This window comes from Coenobita brevimanus, chromosome 48 (assembly GCF_032717465.1).
Source record: "Coenobita brevimanus isolate Jiangsu-jjx chromosome 48, ASM3271746v2, whole genome shotgun sequence".
Classification (NCBI taxonomy): Eukaryota; Metazoa; Arthropoda; class Malacostraca; order Decapoda; family Coenobitidae; genus Coenobita; species Coenobita brevimanus.
The window spans coordinates 24,072,479-24,096,628 of NC_137001.1; the positions used below are offsets into that span (position 1 = coordinate 24,072,479).

The 24,150-nt window shown below is 42.6% G+C and overlaps 1 protein-coding gene across 1 annotated transcript in view; it reads right to left on the reverse strand.

The window, feature by feature from the left end:
- LOC145399209 (formin-like protein) overlaps positions 1–21,249 on the reverse strand; it is a 97,405-nt gene extending 76,156 nt beyond the window's left edge. Inside the window, exon 1 of the mRNA XM_080271899.1 lies at positions 20,987–21,249. Coding sequence (XP_080128025.1) covers positions 20,987–21,163 — 177 coding nt within the window. The 5' untranslated portion in view covers positions 21,164–21,249. The remainder of the gene's footprint in view (positions 1–20,986) is intronic.
- Positions 21,250–24,150: the final 2,901 nt, after the last annotated feature.

Here is a 24,150-nt window from a genome sequence, read left to right on the forward strand (position 1 = left end):
ATAGTAATAATAATAGGGTAGTAGTAGTAGTAGTAGTAGTACCGGTAGTAGTTGTTGTTGTATTACTAGTAGTAGTAGCAGTAGTAGTAGTAGTAGTAGCAGTTGTAGTAGTAGTAGCAGTTGTAGTAGTAGTAGTAGTAGTAGTAGAAGTAGCAGTAGTAGTAGTAATAGTAGTTGTATTATTATTATTATTAGTAGTAGTAGTAGTAGTAGTAGTAGTAATAGTAGTCGTAGTAGTAGTAGTCGTAGTAGTTGTTGTTGTTATTGTTGCTGTTGTCGTTGTTATTGTTATTGTTGTTGTTATTGTCGTTGCTGTTGTTGTTGTTGTTGCAGTCGCCCTAAACACACCAAAACAGCTGTTAAGGTCACTGCACTATAAAAGTTAATGTATTCTTTAACCTTTCCAGTGCCACTAGACAAAGCTGTGTTAATTGACTCTTTCCTGTATGAGTCATGTGAGTTACCCAGAATTACAACATTATCTAGAGGCGCTGAAGAGGACCGTACACGTGGTGGAGCCGTGACACATGGCTGGAGCTGTTGCGGCGTCCACCCGGGGGCAAAACCATTTATATCCCTACACCTCGTCAGACACTAATGAAGCGCTGTATACCACAAAGGGGGGTTGGATCCCTAAACGGTGTATGTATTGTAACTTACCTGTGGTCGACGGGTCTACTCACACAGAGATCGGGGTTAATTATCATCCTCACCACCACCACCAGCAGTGCTCCCCTCAACTTACACCCCCTCTCTCATATGCCCCTTTATTCCATCCCTCCATCTCATCCTCAGTCTACCCCTCCCTCTCCCCACTCCACCTCAATCACACAAACTCTCCTCGTTAGTCTCTCCATCCCTCATCTCATTCTCGGTTTCCCCAGGCTTCTTCTCCCCCCTCAATTTCAATCACACAGCTACACTCTCCTAGTCAGTCTCTCACTCTCCATCCCTCCATCTCATTCTCAATCTACCCCTCCCTCTCCCCACTCCATCTCAATCACATACACCCTCCTCGTTAGTCTCTCACTCTCCATCCCTCCATCTCATCCTAAATCTACATACTCTCCTAGTCAGTCTCTCCATCCCTCCATCTCATCCTCAATCTACCCCTCCCTCTCCCCACTCCACCTCAATCACACACACTCTCATAGTCAGTCTCTCAGGAAGAATACGAAGCAAGAAACTGCCATAAAACGTTGCTACTTCCGGTCCGTGTCTGTCGCTTGAGTCATTTGGAATTTCAAGATAAAAACTATTTCTTAACATAATTCCAAGATAATGAGAGGGAGGGAGAGAGAGAGAGAGAGAGAGAGAGAGAGAGAATCAGTATAGGTATAAGCAGTCAGGTAAGGTAGATAGATAGATAGACAGATGGAGAGAGAGAGAGAGAGAGAGAGAGAATCAGTAGGTAAGAAGGTAGGTAGGTAAGCAGATACGGTTTAGATAGATAGACAGATAGACAGATAGATAGGAGTTAATGAAGGCATGCAGTTAAGTATGCTCCCTAACACCTCTTCCTAGGCGATTTATTTTGCTTATTACACCCTGCCGTCCTCTTCTGCGTTACTTCAATCATCCTAATATCACCATACTCTGCATAAATAACGTAAAAACGATATCAGACAGCCGTATCTAAAAATAAATCGGTAAGGAACAGGTGTTAGTGAAGCGGTTAATGAAGGCTGTGACCCGTATTCTCGTAAGCACCCTAACACCATTTCCTAAGCGATTTATTTTGCTTATTACACCTTGCCGTCCTCTTCAGTGTTACTTAAAATCATCCTAACATCATCATACTCTGCATAAATAACATCAAAACGATATTAGAAGGAGGGGGAGGCCAAGGATGAGATGGGGGGATGGAGTGGAGAGGTACATGAGAGAGGGGGCGGAGGACAGGGTGACATGGAGGCGATCTGTTTGTGGCCACACCTTACTAGATTAAGGTGTCTGGCAAAAGAATGAAAGGAGAAAGTATCTGAAAATAAATCGGTCATTCACATACATTAAGCACCCTGTAACCCTGAACACTGAAATTACAAAGAGAGAGACGACCTACTTACACATTTCCTTCCCACAATTACTCTTCCTCCTCCTAACATATATGTTGCATCTCTCTCTCTCTCTCTCTCTCTCTCTCTCTCTCTGTACACCTACCCCACAGAGCCCCAAGACCAGTTATTCTCTCTCTCTCTCTCTCTCTCTCTCTCTCTCTCTCACACACACACACACCCACACACACAATTACATCTCTTCCTCCTATCAAAGTGAGCACCATTTACACCCATCCCACAGAGCTCAAGTATGCCTCTCTCTCTCTCCACACATGACAACTGGCCACAGAGCTGCATTATCAGTGTGTGTGTGTGTGTGTGTGTGTGTGTGTGTGTGTGTGTGTGTGTGTGTGTGTGTGTGTGTGTGTGTGTGTGTGTGAGAGAGAGAGAGAGAGAGAGAGAGAGAGAGAGAGAGAGAGAGAGAGAGAGAATTTATTTTTTAGGAAAGACAAAGGCGGGATACGTCCATAATAATTTTCCCACGTCTCCTGCTTCTACCACACACACAAAAAATAATAATAATAATAAAAATAATAATAATAATAATAATAAAAATAATAATAATAATAATCCTGGTTATGAAAGAGGATAATCATGAGTTACATATTTTTTTGCAGGAAGGACAAAAAGCGAGGTAAGTGCATTATTTCCCCACGTCTCCTTCATCCTGGGAAAAGATGTGACGAAAAGGGAGGCAATCGTAGTCTCAAGATCTCTCCTTAACTCCCTAACATCTCTTCCTAAGCGACTTATTTTGGGTTACATATCTTTTTGTAGGAAGGACAAAGAGGGGGAAGTGCATAATTATTCCATATCTCGTCGTTCCTAGGAAAAAAAGCGATCGTAGTCTCAAGAAGCTCTCCTTAACTCCCTAACACCTCTTCCTAAGTGACTTATTCTGGCTTACGTATCTTTGTGCAGGAAGGACAAAAAGTGAGGTACGTGCATTATTTTCCCACGTCTCGTTCTTCCTAGGAAAAAAAAAAATGTTACGAAAAGGGAGGCGATAGTAGTGTCAAGAATCTCTCCTTAACTCCGTAACACCTTCCTAAGCGACTTACTTTGCTTATTACGCCATACTATGAAGGGTATAAATAAGGGAGATATTAGCAAGGTACGTAAAGTGAGCATACAGGATAGAACTAGAAATAATGGTTTCAAACTAGAAAAATTCCGTTTCAGTAAGGAAATAGGTAGAAATTGGTTTGGTAATAGAGTAGTAGACGAATGGAATAAGCTACCTAGTAAAGTAGTTGCTGCCTCTTCCATTGAGAGTTTCAAGCATAGGCTAGATAAGCATATGACAAATAAGGGGTGGATATAGAATAAAGAAAATCTTATAACCAATACTAATTCAAAAAAATTTTCTTTTCAGGTTACACTATGATAGTCTCTATTCTCCTTTCACACTTTCCTGTAAAATGTCCAAGCCAGTTTTTCTATACGGCGTGGTGTTCTTTCTGACTTTTTCCTGCCGGCTTCGGCTGGAGGGTTTGGAGGGCGGGGGAGAGCCTTCTTCTTTGCTATCCTTATCTCATTCTAGTAGTTCAGTTACTCTTCTAGGATCTGCCTAGCATGGGCCAACCGGCCTACTGCAGTTATCCTCTCCTTATGTTCTTATGTTCTTAAGTCATTCATGTATCATTTTCAGCATACATAACATATTGATATCAACCGGCCATATCTAAAGGTAAATCGCTAAAGAAGAGGTGTCAGGGAGCTTCCTTAACCAATGAGAATAGACCTGAGTGGCTGACTAGGAAAATGTACGTGAGGTGGAGGGGGAGGGGAAGCTCGAGGAGGAGATGAATGTATGGAGTGGAGAGGTGTATGTGAGGTTGAAGGGGAGGGGGAGGGGAGGCCCGAGGATGAGATGGATGTATGAGGTGAAGTATGGGAGGTGGAGGGGGAGGGGTGGGGGAAGATTCAGGATGAGATGAATGTATGGGGTGGAGAGGTGTATGGGAGGGGGAGGGGGAGAGGAAGCCCGAGGAAGAGATGTATCTGTGAGGTGGAGAGCTATAGGCATGAGTCAAATGTCCTACTGCAATAATCCTCTCCTTTTATGCTCTAAGAATACTAGAGTAATGCCGTGCAAGAGAGGGTTTAGAACACGTACAATAGGGAAAATAAATCGCTAAGGAAGAAGTGTTAACCTATACCACCAAAAATACTAGAGTTGTGCCGAGCAAGAGAGGGTTTAGAACACGTAGAATATGGAAAATGAATAAATAAATCGGTAAGGAAGAAGTGTTACCAGTACGAAACCTATACCACCACGAATACTAGAGTTACCCCGTGCATGAGGGGGTTCAGATCCTTTATAAATGCACCTATAGCTCTTCAGACCATCCCCAGCTCCACTAAGAATACTAGAGTTGCCCCGTGCATGAGGGGGTTCAGATTAATGCACCTATAGCTCTTCAGACACTCCCAGCTCCAAAGAATACTAGAGTTGCCCCGTGCATGAGGGGGTTCAGATTCTTTATAAATGCACCTATAGCTCTTCAGACACTCCCCAGCTGACGTCACCTCGCTCTTCGTCCATCCTCTAAAGGGGCGTAACCAGCCCAGGCCCTCCCCACACCCTCAATTACACTTATTTTATCTCTTCTAAATAATACGGTAATAAGTAATCTTAAAATGTTCACAGTCTGGGGAAAGGAGGAGGTTAGGGGGAGAAAAAGTGTGTGTGTGTGTGTGTGTGTGTGTGTGAGAGAGAGAGAGAGAGAGAGAATTACCATGTGTGTGGGGGGGGAGAGAGAGGTCACCATGTGTGTGTGTGTGTGTGTGTGTGTGTGTGTGTGTGTGTGTGTGACAGAGAGAGAGAGAGAGAGAGAGAGAGAGAGAGAGAGAGAGAGAGAGAGAGAGAGACTTACTCGTACCATGTGTGTGTGTGGAGAGAGAGAGAGAGAGAGAGAGAGAATTACCATGTGTGTGGGGGGGGAGAGAGAGGTCACCATGTGTGTGTGTGTGTGTGTGTGTGTGTGTGTGTGTGTGTGACAGAGAGAGAGAGAGAGAGAGAGAGAGAGAGAGAGAGAGACTTGCCATGTGTGTGTGTGGAGAGAGAGAGAGAGAGAAAGAGAGAGAGAGAGAGAGAGAGAGAGAGAGAGAGAGAGAGAGTTATCACTGTGTGTGTGTGTGTGTATTATTTTGACGTGTGAGTTGCCAGATGTAGCTAGAGACAGTCCACACAACCCATCCCTATCTCAAAAAAGTAACAATTCAATGCACAGAAAACGTAACAGAAAGATACTGTAAAACAAAAATAATAATAATAATATGTGAGCTTACTTTACTGTATGAGCTGCCAGATGTAACTAGAGAGACTAAAAGAATCATCACTAACCCCTCATCCTCTCATACCTACTCCCAAATCAGGATAAAGAGGAATGGGACACTATGAAATGATATGACAAGGTTAACATGTTTTGGAATATTGATTGATAGAGTTGTGGGTGTTAGTACTGTTGTTAGTAGATAGGAATGGATTATCACTACCTTATCTCTCTAATCCTCTAATCCCTTATCATATCCACATAACCATAATCATACAAATCTGTGAGGTGACAAAAGAGAGTTGACCTGTTTACGAGTTTTGTTTTTGTGGGTGTAAGTGACGTTGCTCTGGAAACCTAATCGACACCAAGTTACTCCTCTTTTTGTATATTTCGAAGCACAGAGAATCAAAGCCATAGAAACTTTAACTTAAAAATTATAAAAGAAAATATGAACATGTGTGTGTGTGTGTGAATCTTGGGCAAGTTGGTTAAGTGTGGGCGTGGAGAAGGGGAGTTGCCTAATGCTGCTGGAGGGATGAACGTTTGACTGCATAGAAGACGGTCAAGAAGCTCCCTAACACTTTTTCCTTAGCGATTTTTTATTGTATATGCGTGGGTGATATCCTTTTGTACGTTATATATGCAGAGTGTGGGTTGTAAAGTGCTTATATTGATTTTACTCTCGTCGGTCAAGGAAGCTCCCTAACACCTTTTCCTTAGCGATTTATTAGTGTATATGCCTGGGTGATATCCTTTGTACGTTATATATGCAGAGTGTGGGTTTTAAAGTGCTTATACTGATTTTACTCTCGTCGGTCAAGGAAGCTCCCTAACACCTTTTCCTTAGCGATTTATTAGTGTATATGCCTGGGTGATATCCTTTGTACGTTATATATGCAAAGTGTGGGTTTTAAAATGCTTATACTGATTATACTCTCGTCGGTCAAGGAAGCCCCCTAACACCTTTTCCTTAGCGATTTATTAGTGTATATGCCTGGGTGATATCTTTTTATACGTTATATATGCTGAGTGTGGGTTGTAAAGTGCTTATACTGATTTTACTCTTGGCCTACAATTGCCATCTCTATCTTGAATGCCGACTTGCAAAAATAAACACATGTATATGATGATAGCCACGAAAAGTCCCAAAGAATTTATGACGAACGTGACAAGCTGCAAAAGGACGAAAATCTGGGCCAGCTTAATAATAATAATAATAATAATAATAATAAAAGAGTATGGTAACTACAGAAGACACACATACTGTACATAATTAATCTAAGTGACAAAATAAGAATAGAATTTATTTTCTTTCCCTTACTGTCATTTTTCCATTCACTCAAACTTGTACAAGGGATGGGAAATGTATAAGTAATCAAGAGACGTCTATCTATCTATCTACTGCCAGACGCCTTAATCCTGTAAGGGGTGGCTACAAACAAATCGCCTTCATCAGTCTTATCCACAAAATAAGCTTAGAAGTTAACTATCATTTTTCTTTCTTATCCTAACACTTTTATACTGACTCAGATTTGACTGTAAAACGCACAGGTGAAAAGGTGGAGGGGGGAGAGGGACGGGAAGACCGAGGATGAGATGGAGGGATGGAGTGGAGAGGTATAGGAAGACAGGGGGGTATAAGTTGGGGGGAGGGCAATCGAAATGGCAGGGGACAGGGCGACATGGAGGCGATTTGTCTGTGGCCACCCTTTATGGGATTATGGCATCTGCTTGTAGAGAGATAAACAGATAGATAAATAGACAGGCAATCTTTTCCACAACTGCAGAAGTTAAATATTACCACATTTATCTATCTATTTTTTATTCTAACACTTAAAAATTACTCTTGATAAAAGCTTCATATCAGAAGTGAAGAAAAACATACACAATCTCGGCTTAGAGGAGTTTATAAATATGCCAGTCACGAAGAAGTGCTGTGGAAAGGATGCAGAGCCGTAGTATTGCCTTTCTACCTCTGAGTTTCTAGAAAATGATTGCAAAAAGACGAAAACCTGGGCCAAGTTAAAATGAAAGGACTACAGACTGACAAGGATTCTTTATACATACCTCCCCACCTCCTACTCTCTCTCTCTCTCCCTCTCTCCCTAGTCAAGATGGAAGGAGTACAGACTGCCTAGGATTCTTTACAATGCAGCTCCTCCTCCCATCCTTCTTTCACCCCTCCCTCTCTCTTTCTCACTCCCTTCCATTCTCTCTCTCCCTCCCCTTTTCCCACCTTTCCTTCTTCCCTCCCTCTCTCACACTCCTCCTTCCTCCCTCCCTTTCTCCCACTCTTCCTTCTTCCCTCCCTCTCCCTTCATCCCTTCCACTCTCTCCCTCCTTCTCCCTTCATCCCTTCCACTCTCTCTCTCTCTCTCTCTCTCTCCTTTTCTCCAATTCTTCCCTCCTCCCTCCCTCTCCCTCTATCCTTCCCTTTCTCCCACCCTTCCTTCCTCCCTCCTTGTCTCCCACTCCTCCCTCTCCCTTCAACCATCACTGTCTCTCCCTCCCTCTCTCTCTCCCTCCCTCCCCCCTGCTAGCCACCACATCCGGGAACCTAACCCCGTGCAAGCAGAGATCGAGCCTGGGTGGAACTTGACACTATTATAAACACTGGGCGAAGTTTGAAGAATTTATTTAACAGGGGAAGATCTACGATAGGCTACCTGTCAAGCAATATAAACAAACACCTCTCTCTCTCTCTCTCTCTCTCTCTCTCTCTCTCTCTCCCTATTATAAACACTGGACACTATGATTCTCTCTCTCTCTCTCTCCCTATTATAAACACTGGACACTATGATTCTCTCTCTCTCTCTCTCTCTCTCTCTCCCTATTATAAACACTGGACACTATGATTCTCTCTCTCTCTCTCTCTCTCTCTCTCAAACATCAAAAATAACCCCTTAAATCCAAGGTTGTGTTTTTCTTTTATTCTTGCTACCTCCACCCTCTCTCTCTCTCTCTCTCTCCTAAACTTCCCCTAGAACGCAATGGATGGTGTAGAGTGTGGTGGTGGTGCAAGTGTGGTGGTGATGGAAGTGTTGTTGTTGTTGTGGTGGTGGTGTATGGAGTGTGGTGGTGGTGGTGGTGTAAGTGCAGAGTGTGGTGGAGGTGGTGGTGCAAGTGTGTAGTATGGTGGTGGTGGTGTAAGTGTGGAGTGTGGTGGTAGTGGTGGTGGTGGTGTAAGTGTGGTGGTGGTGGTGGTGGTGTGTGGTGGTAGTGGTGGTGTGTGGTGGTGTAACTGTGGTGGTGGTAGTGGTGGTGAGTGTGGTGTGGGTAGAGGAAGGGACGGCCGGATCACGTAATAAATAATATCCGGGGTTAGCCTATGTAGCTATATACTCTAAGTCCTAATCTTGCTTAAACACAGATGATGATGTGTAGTGGGGTGAGGCAACTGTAGGAAGACGAAGGAAAAAAAGAGGAGGAGGAGGAGGAGGGGGGAGGAGGAGGAGGAGGAGGGGGAAAAAGACACATGAAGAAAATGAACAAGAAAAAGAAAAAATGAAGAAGAAAGGAAACAGAAAAAGGAGGAGGAGGAGGAGGAAGAGGAGGAGGAGGAGGAGAGGACTTAGATTAATGTCTCTGAACTACAACCTACACATTTTAAGTCCCGGTTATGCCCTAGAACAGAGGCTGGTGTGGAGTGTGGTGATGATGGTGGTGTGTGGTAAGTGTGGAATGAATAACGCATGAGGCCTGATATATAGGCCTATAAATATATCCTTAGCAACCCTACTTTCTAAGACCTAATTACGCCCTAGAAGAGGCTGGTGAGGTGGTGGTGGTGGTAGTGGTGGTGGTATAAGTGTGGTATGAATAACGAATGTGGTCAGATAAAGCACGTACCGGTAGGCCTACAAAAATATTCTTTGTAACCCTGCTTTCTAAGACCTAATTACGCCCTAGAAGAGGCTGGTGGTGGTGGAGGTGGTGGTGCAAGTGTGGTGTGGGTAAGGGAAGAGGATGGTCGGCTCACGTAACAAATAATATCCTGAGTTGGGGCTGTTACTGCTGCTCCGGGCACCCTGACATAGGGGTCCCTTATATACAACTTGTGTTATCAATTTACCACCCACTTATAGGCTTCTGATACGGTATACCAGGCGGCAGTTCTGTTCTATAAGTTCTATCTATCTATCTATTGCCAGACACCTTAATACCATACGGGGTGGCCACAAACAAATCGCCTCCATATAAGTTACCGTACTTAAATCAATTTCACATGTAACTAGAAACTGTTTTTTTTATATACAGGCGGGCTATATAAGGCAGAAATATCATTTTCTATCTCCACCTATAGCCAGAGTTAGTCCCGTATGAGGTGGCCACAAACAAATCGCCTCCATGTCGCCCTGTCCCCTGCCATTTCGCTGCACTCCCCCAGCTTACACCCCCTCTCTCATATACCTCTATTTCTTATCAGTAAAAGCAGAAGTATCATTTTTATCTCTACCTATAGCCAGAGTTTGTCCCGTATGAGGTGGCCACAAACAAATCGCCTCCATGTCGCCCAGTCCCCTGCCATTTCGCTGCCCTCCCCCAACTTACTCCTCCTTCTCTCATACACCTCTATTTCTTATCAATAAACTCTCCTAAGCTACAGTTGTGTGTAAGTTTCCATGTCACTACCAAAATAAATCGCTCAGGAAAAGGTGTTGGGGAGCTTCCTCAGCCGACCTCAAAAACAATGAAAATATCGATAACGGAGACGAAGCACGAAGATGAGGACTGTAATAAAGAAATATGAGGTATTCTTGTTATCCACACCACGACTACCCACACACTGACTATCCACACCACAACTACCCACACAATGACTATCCACACCACAACTACCCACACAATGACTATCCACACCACAACTACCCACACAATGACTATCCACACCACAACTACCCACACAATGACTATCCACACCACGACTACCCACACACTGACTATCCACACCACAACTACCCACACACTGACTATCCACACCACAACTACCCACACACTGACTATCCACACCTCAACTACCCACACAATGACTATCCACACCGCAACTATCCACACCACAACTACCCACACACTGACTATCCACACCACAACTACCCACACACTGACTATCCACACCACAACTACCCACACACTGACTATCCACACCACAACTACCCACACACTGACTATCCACACCACAACTACCCACACACTGACTATCCACACCACAACTACCCACACAATGACTATCCACACCACAACTACCCACACACTGACTATCCACACCACAACTACCCACACACTGACTATCCACACCACGACTACCCACACACTGACTATCCACACCACAACTACCCACACAATGACTATCCACACCACAACTACCCACACAATGACTATCCACACCACAACTACCCACACAATGACTATCCACACCACGACTATCCACACAATGACTATCCACACCACGACTACCCACACAATGACTATCCACACCACAACTACCCACACAATGACTATCCACACCACAACTACCCACACAATGACTATCCACACCTCAACTACCCACACAATGACTATCCACACCGCAACTACCCACACAATGACTATCCACACCACAACTACCCACACAACGACTATCCACACCACAACTACCCACACAACGACTATCCACACCACAACTACCCACACAATGACTATCCACACCTCAACTACCCACACCACAACTACCCACACAACGACTATCCACACCACAACTACCCACACAATGACTATCCACACCACAACTACCCACACAATGACTATCCACACCTCAACTACCCACACAATGACTATCCACACCGCAACTATCCACACCACAACTACCCACACAAAGACTATCCACACCACAACTACCCACACAATGACTATCCACACCACAACTACCCACACAATGACTATCCACACCGCAACTATCCACACAATGACTATCCACACCGCAACTATCCACACAATGACTATCCACACCACAACTATCCACACAATGACTATCCACACCACAACTACCCACACAAAGACTATCCACACCACAACTACCCACACAATGACTATCCACACCACAACTACCCACACAATGACTATCCACACCGCAACTATCCACACCACAACTATCCACACAATGATTATCCACACCGCAACTATCCACACCCATTACGGAGAATCACCTAGGTCTCTTTTGTCGTTGGTTGAGGAAACTCCCTAACACTTTGTCTTATGCGATTTATTCTTATTCAACCTTACTGTCCACTTGTTACATAAATCCTTCCAATATTGACAAACTCTGCACAAATAACGTACAAAAGGATATTAACAAGCCATACAATACAGGATTATCAGGTATTTCCCTAACATCTTTTCCTTGGCGATTTATTTTGTTTATTGTACCTTACTGTCCTCTTCTGCGTTACATAAACCCTTCCAATATTGCCATACTCTGCATCAATAATATAAAAAAAGATATTAAACAGCCATAAAATACAGGAATATTTATCAGGTATTTTCCTAACACATTTTCCTAAGCGATTTATTTTATTGTACCTTACTGTCCTCTTCTCTGTTAAAATCTTTCCAATATCGCCATACTCTCCATAAATATCGTACAAAAGGATATTAACCAGCCATACAATACAGGAATATATATCAGGTATTTCCCTAACACCTTTTCCTAGGCGATTTATTTTGTTTATTATGCCTTACTGTCCACTTCTGTTTCATAAATCCTTCCAATATCGCCATACTCTGCATAAGGCCCCCTAACGCCTTTTCCTGAGCGATTTATTTTGTTTATCACACCTTACTGTCCTCTTCTGTGCTACATAAATCCTTCCAATATCGCCATACTCTGCATAAATAACGTACAAAAGGATATTAACCAGCCATATCCATAAATAAATCTTGATATCCACCCCTTAACTTCCACTCAACTATAATTCCAATCCAATATAGGCCTACGTGTAATGCAAAGGATATATCAGAGGAATGTGTGCAAGGAAGTGTGTGTGTGTGTGTGTGTGTGTGTGTGTGTGTGTGTGTGTGTGTGTGTGTGTGTGTGTGTGTGTGTGTGTGTGTGTGTGTGAGAGAGAGAGAGAGAGAGAGAGAGAGAGAGAGAGAGAGAGAGAGAGAGAGAGAGAGAATGTGTATGGCTATGTATGTATGTATTTATATGCACACGTAAGTACCGTATGTGTATGTATGTACCGTATGTATGAATGTGTATGTATGTACCGGTATGTATGAATGTGTATGTATGTACTGGTGTGTATGTGTATGTATGTACCGGTATGTATCAATGTGTATGTATGTACCGGTATGTATCAATGTGTATGTATGTACCTGTGTGTATGAACGTGTATGTATGCACCGGTGTGTATGAACGTGTATGTGTGTACGGGTATATATGAATGTGTACGTAAGCATGTATGTATGAAAGCAAGGAGGTGTTGGTGTGGATGAATACATGAATGCAAGGCTCTGAAAGCCACCCAACTACCACTAATATAAACCCGTTGACCAAGTGAACCACCTAGAGGTCACTCACACTAACACACTACACTCTGCTGCTGGATCCCTTCACGTGGTGGCACTGATATAAAGAGGTGGAGGAGCTGCCTAGTATACCAGACAAAAACATACCACCGACCAGATTATAACACTCCCAAGCATACCCCCGACTAGACTAGGCTATATTTATCTATCTATAGCAAGACGTCTTAATCCTGTAAGGGGTGGCCACAAACAAATCGCCTCCATGTCGCCTGTCCCCTGCCATTTCGCTGCCCTTCCCCCGAGTTTAACACTCCCAAGCATACCCCCGACTAGACTAGGCTATATCTATCTATCTATCTATAGCAAGGCGTCTTAATCCTGTAAGGGGTGGCCACAAACAAATCGCCTCCATGTCGCCCTGTCCTCTGCCAACACCCCCTCTCTCATACAGCTACCTCTCCACCCCATCCCTCCATCTCACCCTCAGTCCCATATAAAAGTACAACAACAGGACATAAGGTTCAATAAAGACCTGTCCATAATTCAGCCTCATCCAATATCCAGTCCTCATAATAAAACCAGGCTAACCTTCCTCATGATTCCCTGCACCTCGCCGTGGGAAGGGCCTTGGTTTGACCCTAGTGAGATGCTGTTTACCATAAGGGGAGCTGGTTACCTACACGGTGTATATATTGTACTGTACCTGTAAGACGGCCCCACAGATGCAACAACAATAACAATAATAACAGGAACAATAACAACAATAACAGTAACAACAATAACAACAACCAGGGGCCAGACTTACAAACAAACTTACAATCACTTTCCTACCATAACTGATTTCTACAGGAACGACAAGAAGACAAGTAGAGGAGGGTGCAAAGTCGTGGCATGTCTCTCGTTTATCCAGAAGAAAAACTGGAATAATTAGGCGTGGAAAATTATCACTATTATTTATTTTCAGAAGCAACAACATCAAGGAGGGTGCAAAGAATTTTCCCGTGTCTATAATTTATAATCTTCCCGCGCATATGATCTATCCTGCAAAAACGTCCAAATTACGACATGAAAATAGACCATACATGTTTGTGAATCCCGGCTTGATGTAGTGCTGCCTACTTCTTCCTTCACCTCTATCATTCTTTTTCTGTGTCTGTCCTCCTCTCTTCCCATTTCTCACCACCATCCACTCTCTTGATGTAGTGCTGCCTACCGTACTTCTTCTTTCACCTTAATCATTCTTTTTCTGTCTGTCCTCCTCTCCTATTTCTCACCATCATCCACTCACTTGATATAGTGCTGCCTACTTCTTCCTTCATCATTATCATTCTGCCATCATCCACTCACTTCATGCAGTGCTGCCTACTTCTTCCTTTATTCTTTATCATTCTTTTTCTGTTCTGTACTCCTCTCTTCCTATTTCTCCCACCTTTCGTGTCACTATTTATTACTCTTCTTTCCTTTTCAGGTGGCTTTACACTGAATGGCAAGCCCAATGGTTTCCTGTAAGCCAGGAAACACTTTACAACGCTGGGTGGTAACCATACAACCAACCCATCCGTGTTCCCTGTGTGCCAGCAAGTGGATTGGTGGAGGGTTAGTGCCCCTCCCCGTAAAACAACTAACTCAAAGACGAACGACCACCCCATACGGGATTATGGCGTCTGGCTATGGGCAGACAGACAGATAGGTAGATAGATAGACAGACAAAGATAGATAGACAGATGGATATACAGGATCCTATCTTGTTTCAAACACAACATGCAGGACTTGCCATTATAACAGTTTCACCACCATGCATTCAGTTCTTATATGTCAGGGCCGCGTTCCAAAAGGCCTCATGTGTTTTCCATACACCCGGTGCTGTTACAACAAAATTAAAAATAAAATATAACTGGAAAATCAGCTTCGTTGGTCGCCATAAAGCTTAATATACCGTATGTTTACTGTAATCGAGCGCAAACTTAAAAGGAAAAAATTATGTTACAAATTATGGCTTGCTGTACCTCTAGAAACACAGGCAAACTTACAAGGAAAAAAAGTCTGAAAATGGGTCTTACGATCATCTATCTATCTACCTATTTATCTATCTACCTATTTACCTATCTACCTATCTATTTATCTATTTTTTATGATAGCCTGACCTACTAACAGCTTACCCTCTGACAGCCGCTCCATACTGCTGTTAGGTCTACCCTCCCTGCTTACGTCCTTATGCATAAATATATAAATAAATAAATAAATACAATAAATATAATTACTCCTAAGTGGGTGTGCCCAAGGATGACGTCATGCACCTTGAAAGCAATGACGTGAGAGTGAGAGAGGCTTGGCGAGTCCGCCGCACGCACACACTCTTCTCACACACACACACACACACACACACACACACACACACACACACACACACACACACACACTTACCCCCCTTATTCACACACACAGATCCCCCCCTCTCTCTCTCTCACACACACACACACACACACACACACACACACAGTTCACCACTCTCTCACCCCTCCATACAGCCGGATGTAAACCCTAGGGAGGTGTAGAAAGGGAAAACAACTCACCACACCACCACTACCACCACCACCACCACCACCACTCTCACCACCCAGACCTTGACGTTGCTTCCCCCCCCCCCAGCCCAACTCTCACTCACCCTGCGGTCATCCTGTCTGCTACACATCGCTTTCTGCCTCCCTACCCTCCTCCCTATTTACTATCCTTGTCTTAGTATTATTGGTGACTCACTGACCAATAATCTAGGTGGCACTGATTTCTTAACACCTTTTCCTTGGTTATTTATTTTGCATATTACACCTTAATATTCATTTGGAGAAATCGTTTTAATATCGACATGCCTTGCATTCTCTCTCTCTCTCTCTAACACACACACACACACACACACACACAATAATATTATCACACACACACACACACACAATATATATTATTATCACCTTAAACTGGCCCAGGTTTTCGTCCTTTTGCTGCATATTTCACGTACACACACACACACACACACACACACACACACACACACACAATAATATTATCACACACACACACACACACACACACACACACACACACACACACACACTATATATATTATTATCACCTTAAACTGGCCCAGGTTTTCGTCCTTTTGCTGCATATTTCACGTAGCTCAATGGCAGAAACACACACACACACACACACACACACACACACACACACACACACACACACACACACACACACAATGCCATGGCTTTACACTACATATACAACTTTTAAAAATGCTGCAATACTCTTTTCACTCTAACTTGGCCTTATAATTCCATCTCTCCATCTTGAATGCTGAGATGTACCGGTAACTTTAACACTCGAATATGGTGCTATATAGTCACGAAGAAGTGCTATGAAAAGGACACAGCCACAGTACTCTTATTCTGCCACTAGGGAACAGAAAATCAGCAAAAAAAAAAATCTGAGCCAAGTTAAGGTAAACGAACTATAGATATAAGTAACACTGAAGGACGCTGTCTCCACTTAGAAAATACTATATCTCATTGGAGGCCGGTGTACAGAGCACTGGACAGAACTGGGATTTTTCAAGTCTCTATAAATTAGGGATCCCCAGGGTAGGGACCTATGAGCTTCGCGACTGAGCCGATAGGCGGAGGGCGGTACGCTTTAGTGCCCTCCCAGTGCAATGCCTCGCCCAGCACCCCTGGGATCCAATGGGGTATATTCTTCACTCTAGCTTCAGACACCTCTCTCTCTCTATTACTCATACTGCTACCCCCTCACGGTTATTCCCTCTCTCTCTCCATTACTCAAACTGCTTTACCCCCTCACGGTTACTTTCCCTCCATTACTCATCTTACACCGCTACCTCTCACGGTAATTCTTTCTCTCTCACCTTTCCATCCCCTCTCCCCATTACTCATTCTCTCTCTCTCTCTCCAGGTGGCAGTCAATGTTGGCTTGCAGTGGTGCGGGGGGGGGGGTTACAAGTCAATGATGTCACCACCTCACCAAATTCACTTCACTACCCCTTCAGCTCAATGACGCATATTTACATCCTTTATTTTGCTGTGACCAGACGGTTTTATTTAACTAGTGAATATCTTTAGTAATAAAGGGGTTAGTATTGAGGCGGAGGAGGCGGTGGCTGAATTGGTAGAGGGGCTGCCTGCAGCCCTAATAGACCAAGGATCGAATCCCGGTTGGGGCAGGGAACAATATAAGAACATAAGGAGAGGATAACTGCAGTAGGCCGGTTGGCCCATGCTAGGCAGCTCCTAGAAGAGTAACTGAACTACTAGAATGAGATAAGGATAGCAAAGAAGAAGGCTCTCCCCCACCCTCCAAACCCTCCAGCCGTAGCCGGCAGGAAAAAGTCAGAAAGAACACCACGCCGTATAGAAAAACTGGCGTGGACATTTTACAGGAAAGTGTGAAAGGAGAATAGAGACTATCACAGTGTAACCTGAAAATTTTTTTTTTTTAATTAGTATTGGTTATAATATTTTCTTTATTCTATATCCACCCCTTATTTGTCATATGCTTATCTAGCCTATGCTTGAAACTCTCAATGGAAGAGGCAGCAACTGCTTTACTAGGTAGCTTATTCCATTCGTCTACTACTCTATTACCAAACCAATTTCTACCGATTTCCTTACTGAAACGGAATTTTTCTAGTTTGAAACCATTATTTCTAGTTCTATCCTGTGTGCTCACTTTACGTACCTTGCTAATATCTCCCTTATTTATACCATTCATCCACTTAAACACCTCAATTAAGTCTCCCCTTACTCTACGCCTCTCTAGCGAATGCAGACTTAGTCTTTTCAGTCTGTCTTCATATGACAGGTTCCGGATGTCATGTATCATTTTTGTCATTCTTCTCTGTACATTTTCTAACGAATTAATATCCATTCTATAGTAAGGACACCAAAATTGTACTGCGTAGTCTAAATGTGGCCTTACTAATGCTAGATAAAGTTTCAGTTTTACTTTAGATGATCTATTGCTCACGCTTCTCGAAATAAATCCTAGGACCCTATTTGCTTTATTTCTCGCATTAATGCACTGTTGCCTTGGTTTAAGGTCGTTACTAATCATAACTCCTAGATCTCTCTCGCATTCCGATTTGCTAATTTCTTTGTTATCTAAGCTGTATTGAGTACCGGTATCTCCAAGGATTTGAATTTCATAATGCAGACATTACTGATCTACCAAAAGACCCGCCGACATATAAAAATACCCCGCTAATACCAGTACACCAGTCCTGTATAAGAAAATGGCGATATATAAAGTTGTATGTTTTTTTTTTTTCCTATACTCCCAGCACGTTTAGGACCCCCTCCCCCCTTTCCTGGGCTATATTTTTCTGAGCTAACATCAACCATCCACAATATCCGCCCGCCTCTCATGCCTCTCCTTCATGGTTGGCTTCATAAACATATAAATTTGACGTAAAGGAGAGTGCATATAATCATTCATTTGTGGGGGATCATATGCATCTTCGTCCACTCTCATTCAAACATTTAAATATCCTGCGGTGAGAGAGAAACGGGTAGCAAACGAATTTTAAGCCCGTTTCACTCGAACTCGGCCTGAAATTGCCATCTCTCCATCTTGAAGACTGAGTTGTAGCGATAGATTAACACTAGAATATGATGCTAGTCAAGAAGTGATGTGGAGAGGATATAGAACTGTCAAGGTCTTTTTCTGAACTGAGCTTTGGGAAATTGGCTGCAAAAAGACGAAAATATATTACAAGTAAAGAGTACCGGTATCGTATAGTATTTCTTTAACTAAATAAAAAATGCGGGGGGGGGGCGACATCCCACGTGGTCAGTACAGCTCGTTATGTTCCAATGAGATTAATCTATCCTCTTCATATTTACGGTGTATTCAATTCACACAACCATTAAAGTCAATGTTTTCCCGCCAGCTGACGCTACCATCCCAGCCTCCGACAACTCAGTGATTCTCTGTAATATCTAGCCTTTATTAACCCATTTGCGCCCAGTGTCTCAATATAGGACGAAGCTGGGCATTTTCAAGTGTTAATAAAGTGGGGAACCCCGGGATGGGGACCAAAGAGGTTCGCGACTATGAACCGACAGGCGGAAGGCGGCACACTTTGTACCTTTCCCACTCAACTCCTGACAGGAACCCTGACACTAATGGGCCTTAAACATTTATCAATTATATTATTTATGTATACTTTAAAGAAAATGAACCCAACTTTACCCACACATTAAATGATTCTTAGTAATATTCAGCATTAATATTAAATATGGAAATCACTTATTATGGAAAATTGTTTTTTTTTTTTTAAATAACCCAATTCTGCAAATAATAATAACAGCAACAGCGGCAGCAGTTGTAGTAGTACCGTAGTAGTACTACTACTAGTACCGTAGCAGCAGTAGTAGTAGTAGTAATAACAGTAGTAGTAGTAGTAATAGCTAGTAGTACCGTAGTAGTAGTAGTAGTAGTGCCGGTAGTAGTAGTAGTAGTGGGTCCCGTAGTAATAGTAGTAGTAGCTAATAGTACCGTAGTAGTAGTAGTACTGGTAGTAGAAGTAGTGGTTATAATAGTAGTAGCTACCGGTAGTAGCAGTAGTAGTAGTGTAACAATAATGTTCCCAAACTTTCATCATACTCTCCATATCTTTGCTTTTATCTTCCTATCACCTACCGTTGCATAACACCAAATTTCAAATACTATCAATGAAATATCCGGTCTCAGTAGCCTACTTCCACAAGCCGAATTCACAAACAATATTATAGTTAATATTCCGCTGTAACTATAATCCTTTCATCTAAACTTGGTCCACATTTTTGTCTTTTTTAAGCTTATTTCACGTAATTCAATGACACAATAAGACAATGTTACGGCTTTACATCCTGTCCACATAGCACTTCTTCGTGACTAGCATCTTACACTATAATTCTTTCACTTAGTCCACATTTTCGTTCTCTTGCAGCTTATTTCACGTAATTCAGTGACAAGAGGACAACGTTACGGCTCTACACCCTGTCCACACAACACTTCTTCGTGATTAGCAGCTTATAATTCTTTCACAATCCAGATTTTCGTCCTTTTGCAGCTTATTACAAGTAGCTCAATGTAGAAGACAATATAACGGCTCTACATAATCTGTATTGAACTTCTTTGAGACAAGCATCATATTGTAGTATTAACCTCTTCAAGATAGAGATGGCAATTTTTAGCTGTCAATAAAAAAATAAAAAAAGTTAAGGATAGGATTTTTTTTAATTATTATTATTATTATTATTATTTTTATCAACGAGACACTTGCACCTTTACTGATGATTCCGCGTAAGACAAATATGAAATTAGAAAAGAAACAGTCATGTTGGTGAATCTAACGGACCTATGCTTATTTCTGCAACCTCTAAAGTATTAAAGTTAGGAAAGTTTTCTTGTATTAAACTGGTCAATGAAGGCTATATCTAATCTCTCACGGTTCAAGCACTTCCTCCAGAGATTGATAAATTAGTCAGGTAATAGCAAGATTAGTCACTGGATTGGCATTTCAAGCACAAGGCCTTTCCTGACTCATTCCAACTTCATCATCTTCCTTTAATGATGCGTGGGTGGATGATGGCACACACACACACACACACACACACACACACACACACTGATGGCTGTGCTAATCATTCATACGAATATTGATAAAACAGCATAACACACGATACTCCCCCCCCCCACACACACGTCAAACTCCTCCTTAGGCCACATTCATAACAAAGCCTAAAGTGTATAAAGAATATTTGTTTTTACTTTTATCTTCGCTCACACAGCTACCAAACACTTCAAAACTTAACTACAGTGAAAAATAATGAAAAAAATACCAGAAACTCAAAAATAATCTCAATATCAGACTTTTTATCATAGAAATTTACCAAGATCTTCTCTGAATACATCTTCCTGCCCAATACCCTTCCCTCTCACCCACCCCGCCTTCCCTCCCCTTCAATACTGCCTATTATCGCTTACCACCCCCATAAAATCTTCCCCGCCTTCCCTAGCCATGGCCTCCCTTTATGACAGGTCCAATAACTAGTCTCAGGTGTAAATACAGTCTGTAAATATGTAAACAGTACTCACCAGGACTTTCGTAAACCGACGTTCAAGTTCGTCTGTATCCGGCATCGGCAACTTGGTCTTTGTGAGGGCTGCACCACTACCACCACCACCACCACCAACACAACTGTACACGCCATTATTTCTCCCCTGGGGTTCCACACTCCCCCTCCCTTCCTCTGTCCCCAGTACACTCCCCATGTTTGAGATTTATAACATAACCTTCACCACAATGCAGAATATTTCGAAATGATGGTACACGAGTCCAACGCCGCTCGACAACACCCACCCTCTACCATCGCTGACTGAGTACTACCCCAGTGTTTGCCTGTTTGGGTTGGTGGCTCACGAGTAGAGTTGCCAAATCCAACTTCATGATCAGCGCTACACTTACCTGCTATAACAAAGCTAAATGGAAGAATCACCAGAAAAAGGGCTATAATCTGTGGAATATTATTAAGACTTTGTACAAATATATAAAAACAGCTGGATTTCTTGCTGTTAAGTGATGAAAATCGTCATTAAACACACGCAATTATCTCAAGATCTAGCGAAAAAAAACGCTAAATGGGCGATACTGTCACGATGGAGCACAGACGCATGCGCTACACACCCCTCACCCGTCCCTCTTGGCCCTTTAAAGACTACCCCACTATACTTTTGTTTTCATTCATATAACGCCTTCAGGCTTCTGTGACTCACTTAACTGAATGAAATCGTCGGGCGTAATCAGGAACAGAACACCTGAGCTAGACACGCCCACTCTACAGCCCTCCATTCCCCTTAGCCCTTTAAAAATTCCCCCCTTTATGCCTTTTCATTCATTTTATACCCTCAGGCTCCTGTGACTCACTCAGCTGAACGAAATAGTTTGGCGTTGTCTAGAATACAATATAGCCCTTCACTCCCTCACTGCTAGTCCTTTAAATTCTCACTTGATAGTTTTTTTCATTCACTCAAAGCCTCTCTCAGCGAGTTAAAACCTGGCGTTAAAAAGGAATAAAATGCCGTACTAGAACAGGACGCATGTTCTAAGATCCCTTCATAACCCTGTATAACTTCTCCCTTTAAGCTTTTATTTTCATTCATTAAACCCTCTCATGATCGGAACAATTCTAGTTTTCCATTCCATCAAACGCCAGACGATTTTATTCAGCTGAGTGGGTCATAGGAGCCCAATTTTAAAAACGTTTCATTTCACTAAACTTGTCTGACGGCGCATGTTGAGCTGCCGGAGAGGGACGCCTTCACGTGGTGGCACCGATATCAATGGTCGGCTCCACTGCCTGGTTATAGAATCGTCCCTCAGTCCCTCCTTATCCCCCACAAGGAGGATGGTAGACCGCAAGACAACTTCAGCCTGCAGTCCACCAAGTTCACGTTATAGTTGAACCTGTACGGTTACCACTGTTAATACATTAGTACTACCATTACTACAACTACTACTACTGCTGCTACTACTACAACTAACCCCATTCAGCTCAGTTGATGACCAAGTGCAAGTCAAACTGGAGAGTCGATCTGAACAGTAGCCATCATCATAATCATCATCATCCTGATTTCTTTTTCGCATTCAAGGATGGGGTGAGGTAGACTCTAGAGAGCAATCTGTTTATATTTTTCATAGGTCATTACATTTGGATATAATCAAACTAACTTACAATAATAATTTAAATTTTAATAGTATTCAATGAATTAAGCACAGAGTTACTGGTGTATTAAATGAGTATTGTGCTTCAAATGCATACTTAATGCAAAACTGTTACTGGTACAACATAGTTAAATAAAAACATCAGAAATTACCTCCTAACAAAAGCTGAGATTCTAAGCATAGAACAAGTTTCTAACAGCATGTTCAGAAACAAATGAAAGATATAGGATTGAATGAGGGAAAATATACTATGGCTGAACACCAATTATAAGGCTAGCAGCAATCCAGAATTCACATATCCATACACTCTTGACACATCATGCTCTATACGTTTATAACAGGAAGACAAGTTACATAAAGTTGTGGAGGGAAATCACTATTTACTTCCCAGAGTGCTGTAAGCTAATACAAAACAGTATATTGTACTTTCTCTGTAGTACTGCACTTTGAGGAATGAATGTAGTCAGTTCTCAAACTCTTGGGCCAATATTCCCATCAGCTTAGGATGTTTCTAATATCTGTTCCTTAGCAGCCTATTTTACATACGTCCCCTTAGTATTCTCCCGTATGTCTCTTCATTACTCAATTCTTTTTTTACCTCAATGAATATAGGATGCCAGGGCTAGGATACATGATCCTGGCATTTAAGGCAAGGATGATCAGCCTCACCTGCCCCTGAGTGGCATAATAGGAAGAACCCCCGGCCAGTCCTCAGATGGAAACTCAGATGCTCCAGCTGGTTGAAGGACCTTAACCCACTAGATCACATGGCTTCATCTGGTTATATAGTTACCATCCCACAAAGTAAATGGTTTCCTGGGTTACAGGGAAACACTTGGCTTCTTACTCAGTGTAGACCCACTAAAAGTCTGACTACATTGAGTGAGTGGATCATGAATGCCCCCACCTACCACACATACAAGCTTATTAACATGCCGTATGCAGAAATAAACTGTTAAGGAAGAGGTGATACAATGCCTCATCAGCTGACAAGAAGAGGAGCTTAGAACCTGTATTTTTGTATGCTTAGAGATTGATTGCATTTCTTCTTTACTGAATTATTTTATCATCATCCAATCCTGTGTTGCCCTATGAGAAGCATAGTAGCCCGGGGCTAGGCAAGTTGGTCTTGACATTTAAGATGAAAGTGATCAGCCTCACTCATCCCTGGGTGGCATTACATGAGCAATAAACCCCAACCACCCCTTGGATATAAACCTACACAGTCTCAATCCAGCTGGAGTGCCTTAATTACCCACTAAACCACCAGGCGCCATAGTTTGGTTATACGGTTACCACCCACTGCAGTAAATGGTTTCCTGGTGTACAGGAAACCATTTGGCTTGTCAATCAGTGTAAAGTCACCTGCAGACAGAAGAAGAAAGAAGTAAAGAAAGACAGAAAAGGAAGGAACAAAAGAAGGAAGGAAGAGAGGAAAGGACAGTTACCCAAGAGCAGCACTGCACTGAGTGAGTGGATGGTGAGTGCCCCCACCTACATACAATATTACAACTTATGGTGCAGATACACTTGCTCA